Genomic DNA, 5587 nt, shown 5'->3' on the forward strand with positions numbered 1-5587 from the left:
ATATACCAACAGGGGTAATCACACACAATAGGGAACACGTGTGATGACCGGGAGGAACAGACAATGACAAGGAAATCACGTGACACAAACAAACACAAACACACATGGCTATAAGTCTGCGCAGAACCATCACGGATCTGCGCTAATCCCTAACAGTTTTACAGGTTTGAAGTTCATCAACTGTTGTTGTTTTGCTTGACTGAACTGCAAGATATCTGGTTGTTAGTCCAGTCTATTTTTAGAATATCTGACTATTTTCCCCAATGACAGCTTCCTGTTCTTCATGGTGGTTTATCCTTTTTAACCACAAATGCTCTCTTCACAGTTGAAACATAGCACTCATACCTTGAGTAAACATTCAGAGCTATTGATTGTTTAAATAATCAATCTAACAGGGTATGCCTGGGACACAAGAAACACTTGTCAGGATTATGCTTTAATATTTTTATCATTTACATAATTAATGCTTGGAGTTTGTCAGAATTTGTGGGTTTTTGTTTGTCCACAATTAGTGGTTAGCACGTCCGCCTCACACCTCCAGGGTCGGGGTTCGATTCCCGCCTCAGCCTTGTGTTTGTGGAGTTTGCATGTTCTCCCCGTGCTTCGGGGGTTTCCTCCGGGTACTCCGGTTTCCTCCCCCGGTCCAAAGACATGCGTGGTAGGTTGATTGGCATCTCTGGAAATTGTCTGTAGTGTGTGAGTGTGCGAGTGAATGAGAGTGTGTGTGCCCTGTGATGGGTTGGCACTCCATCCAGGGTGTATCCTGCCTCGATGCTCGATGACGCCTGAGATAGGCACAGGCTCCCTGTGACCCGAGAAGTTCGGATAAGTGGTAGAAAATAAGTGAGTGAGTGAGAGTGAGTGTTTGTCCACCTTCCTCTTGAAGATTTACCACAAGTTCTCAATGAGATTAAGTTCTGGGGAGTTCAAAATTTTCTATGTTTTGTTCCCCGAGCCACTTAGTTAACACTTTTGCTTAATGTCAAGACGCTCAATCATGCTGTAAAAGGCATTGCTCATCCCCAAATGATGGTTGGAAGAAGTTGCTCTCAAATGATATTTTGGTACCATTTTTTATTCATGGCTACATTACTATTTATACATAGGCACCTGATCACTATAGAGGTTTATTGGTTTGTTTTTCTATTACTCAGTTGCAGTGTAAATCAATGTGATGTGCTGTCTGGTGGCAGATCTCGGTCAGATCTACCTGGTAAAACAGAGCTCTGAATATGGGGTGTGTCAGATATTTATATCTATGGTTAAGACAACCCCAAGGTGAAGGGTTGAAATTTCAAGTTGAAGTGACATTTTCTGTGGCTTTCACTAATTGGAGGAGTGGAAGGGTTACGAAACTGCCTCAATCACAACAGATCGATCCAGACTCAGTGTGTTCAACTGATTAAACTTAGGTGCAATTTATTTCTGATTGAATACTGTAGCTTTAGGAGTAAGGAGAATGGTAAACTGATTGTCAGGTGCAAAATAGGAAAAACACGTGCATAAAAAAGCATATTGACATACAGAGAATGGATTATAGCAAATAGGCAACACACAATGGGGATGGAAATCAGTGAATTTACAAAATTTAAATTCAAATGCATTCAATTCAAATTAAATTCAAATGTATTTGTATAGCGCTTTTTACAATTGAAATTGTCCTAGAGCAGCTTTACAGAACATAAACTAAAATCAAAAGGTTAATATAAAGAATAATATAAAGATTAGTAGAATACAAAATTCAAAATTAATATTAGATGTATTTAAATGCATTTGATGCCTGATGATGCCTGAGATAGGCACAGGCTCCTCGTGACCCGAGGTAGTTCGGATAAGCGGTAGAAAATGAGTGAGAGAGAGAGTAAATGTGTTTGTATTTATCCCCAATGAGCAAGTCTGAGGTGACTGTGGTGAGGGAAAAACTCTCTTTAATGGTGAGGGAAGAAACCTTGAGAGGACCCAGACTCAAAGGGGAACCTCATCCTCATCTGGGTGACACTGGAGGGTGTGCTTATAAATATACAGTCTGCCAAATGTTGTGTTGATGAGGAAGTTGTTGTCCTCAAAGACCACATGGAGTTGGTATCTCCTCTTTAAGATCCTTACAGAGACTGCCTCATCTCAGAGGAGGTCCAAAATTTCATCGTTAATAGATCATTAATTAACACAATGTGTTTTCATATATAGAACATGATTTAATCATGTATTTTCAAAATCTTGGATAAAATCAAACACCACAATCTTAGCTTAACTGTGAACTGAACTCGGGTCACTGCCATTCTGATGAAGTCGCATAAACATTACAGCATAGTGAAATTCTTTCTTTGCATATCCCAAATTTGGAGGTTGGGGTAAGAGCACAGGGCCAGCCATGATACAGCATCACTAGAGCAGTAAGAGTTAAGGGGCCTTTCTCAATTGCCCAGACAGTGGCAGCTTGGCAGCGCTGGGGTTTGAACCAGGAACGCTTGAGCCACGACTGTCTTAACAACACACATGCACACGCAAATTAATATATGGAAAATATATATGGTTAAATTGCGGTCAGTGATCCTTACTCCACCATATTTTTGTGCCCTGTATATTATATATAATTCATCACATTCATGATTTATAACACAGAATCGTGCAAACAAAGCAAACACTTCATTAGAAACAACTCTTGCATATTGAGAAAAATATGAGCAAACACTTAAACATGTGCAAGCACAGAAAGCACGTGCAAATACTTTTAAACACAGTCAAACACATGCAATTGTGCAAAACGTGCAAATGCAAAACACACGTGCACGCGCATCAAACTTAGATTTTTACATATTTCGGCACATAGAGGTAAGTTGTGCCCGCAGACGGGCGCCCCCTGGTGGCCACCGTAGGATAAACAATAACGTTTACTCTCCACGGCGGCAGGTGGCGCTGCTGCACGTGCTACCGATTCCGTTTTTACGCGCGTGTTTTTCCTTTTTGTTTTCTTTCCAGGAACGTGTTTCATACGACATTTTACTGTCTTCGTTTGAGGTGGAAAAGTAGATAAAACACACAAAATGAGCAAAGCACATCCACCAGAGTTAAAGAAGTAAGTATGTGGAGATAAACGTGTGGTTTAAACCGTTATCTGTGGCGTTTAAACCGCTTTCTCATCGTGTTTGTTAGCATGTTTGGCTAATTAGCCGGTTAGCATGATGAATCGCCTCAGAGCTGAAACACAAAAACCTTTAAATTACATTGTTAATTTTCTGTTTTCAAGAAAATGGACGTATTAAAGTGTTGGAAATGTAATTTATATAAATATGCTCTTTGTTTTGCAGGTTTATGGATAAGAAACTGTCACGTGAGTAGATTATTATCATCATCATCATCATTATTATTATTTTCTTCTAAACTAATGTTATTTTATTTTTGCTATAATAACAGAAAAATGACCCTGAATTATGTGTTCCTTACATTGGATGTAGTGTGAGGTCTGAGGGCTGATTTACAGAACTTCACACATTCATACATAGGGCTGGACGATATGGCTGAAAACTGTATCACGATATCAGTGTGTCATATCGCTCGATATCGATAATTGTTGCTATTTTTATGACCCATTTAAAATAAGGACTAGGAGAAAAATATATTACATTTAAACATTTATATTTTAAACTTAACCTTCCTCTGATCAGAATACCCTCAGTTATTAAGACAGAAATGTCAACAACCAGGAAAACTCAAATAATTAATATGTAAACATAAGTCTAAAGTCACAATGACTTAACAATTATCTCTTAACATTTAAGGTGCAAAATGTAAGAAATGCTTAATAAAGTGTAATAAAATAGTGCAAAATGTTAAATATAAACATAGAGAAACGGTCTTGCATAATATACAGATGACATTGTGACTACGGTCAGACTTATAGTATCCAAAACTAAGTACTGCCATACTGACGAGCTTACATTTTTCCTCTTTTATTTACATTTTCCTCGCTCGCTGCGGCTCATTTTCTGCTTATCAGTCGCCGGTTACTGAAGAGCAATCCAGCAGACCAGCACGAGACAACGATATCGCGCAACCAAACATGATACTGTTACATCTATTCATACAACGTTTTGGACTGAAATCGCAGCACGACAGACAACAGCGAATAACATGAAACCAGCTAATATTAATGATCATTGACTGTGATTGTAAAACTGATAGATTTAGTGTAAAGGCTATAAGGAACTACACTACACTACACTAATACGGTCTTAGTTCATCAGGAGCTCTCAATTGCACGATTCCACCCGACTATAAACTGTTGTAGAAAGGACATTATTTACATTTACAGTATCTCCTGTCCAGTGTCGCCCAAATGACGACGAGGATTTCTCAAGTCTGGTTCCTATTAAGATTTCTTCGTCGTCTCTGAGTTTTCCCTCACCTCGGGCTTGTTCGTTAGGGATAAATGTTAGAGATGTTTAGTAACTTAATTTTACACTAACATTTTTATTCTGTTTCTATACTTTGAGACAATGTCGATTGTTAAAAGCGCTGCACAATTATATAGATTTTTTTTTAAAAAAAAAACATTGATTATTGCGGTCAGTGTTTGGTTATTGACAGAATTTATTTATTTATTTAGTATTATTTAGTACACCCGAAGGGTCAGAAGTGATTTCCACTGCATGTCACATCAGCACCAAACTGTTTCTGTCCAGCTGCTTTACTAGTTAAACAATAAAATGTTTGATGAATTCATCCATAGCCTTGTTAAGCACAGCTTCAAGACCTCATTATTATTAGTATTATTATTATTATGGGATATATTTCTACATCCAATTTTATAACACAAACCAGATTACACACGCTGATATTGTTTATACTCACCTGAATGATGTTGAATTTCAGTGCTCTGAATATTAGCAGGTGCAGCTGATGTGCATTTGTTGATGCTGCACATAAAACTCTAGCTAAATTACTGGGTTCTACAAAACTTTTATTTGACATTTTAAAGGAAAAAGTAGTTAAGCAAATATGTGTGTGGGGGGGTGTCTGGGTGTACTCGTCATGCTACCTTGATACCTTACAAAACATGTTTTAAACCAGCTAAACATTTTTCCCTTCCCCCCCTTTTTTTTTTAAACTTTAGTGAAGCTGAATGGCGGTCGTCACGTCCAAGGAATCTTGCGAGGATTCGATCCGTTTATGAATCTGGTGGTGGATGACAGCATTGAAATGTCTGCCGGTGGGCAGCAGAACACTATTGGCATGGTGGTCAGTAATCTTGTATCCCCTCATTGTAAATGTAGCTAGTCAACTGTGAGTCAGAAGCATATTTGGGGTATTTTATGAAACGAATTAAACATGTAACAGTACCACATACAGCTATGTAGTACAGTAGGTTGAGTTGCTTTTAAAGATTTCCCTGAGCTGTTTTCTCTTTATTTACAGGTCATAAGAGGAAACAGTATTATCATGCTGGAGGCTCTGGAGAGAGTATGATGAAGACTTCCTTCATCCTTGAACCCGTCTTGTTTTTTGAATCTGCAATGTATGAATGAGCTTTTTTTTTTCATAATGTTTACAATTGTGTTTGCTTTTCAATAAACGGTGAATAAGCTGT

The 5587-nt window shown here is 38.2% G+C and overlaps 1 protein-coding gene across 1 annotated transcript; it reads left to right on the forward strand.

The window, feature by feature from the left end:
- Positions 1-2918: 2918 nt before the first annotated feature.
- On the forward strand, positions 2919-5587 carry snrpg (small nuclear ribonucleoprotein polypeptide G). Its single transcript, XM_027163429.2, has 4 exons — positions 2919-3076; positions 3309-3331; positions 5114-5238; positions 5416-5587. The coding sequence occupies exons 1-4, from the start codon at positions 3045-3047 to the stop codon at positions 5464-5466; spliced, it is 231 nt and encodes a 76-aa protein (XP_027019230.1). The 5' UTR covers positions 2919-3044; the 3' UTR covers positions 5467-5587.

The sequence above is a fragment of the Tachysurus fulvidraco genome, chromosome 10, assembly GCF_022655615.1.
Source record: "Tachysurus fulvidraco isolate hzauxx_2018 chromosome 10, HZAU_PFXX_2.0, whole genome shotgun sequence".
Classification (NCBI taxonomy): Eukaryota; Metazoa; Chordata; class Actinopteri; order Siluriformes; family Bagridae; genus Tachysurus; species Tachysurus fulvidraco.

Excerpts from the sequence above, each read along its gene's own strand:
- snrpg (XM_027163429.2), top strand. The coding sequence starts at position 3,045 with ATGAGCAAAGCACATCCACCAGAGTTAAAGAA. Across the intron at positions 3,077-3,308 it reads CATCCACCAGAGTTAAAGAA|GTTTATGGATAAGAAACTGT; the intron begins GTAAGTATGTGG and ends TTTGTTTTGCAG. Across the intron at positions 3,332-5,113 it reads TATGGATAAGAAACTGTCAC|TGAAGCTGAATGGCGGTCGT; the intron begins GTGAGTAGATTA and ends TTTAAACTTTAG.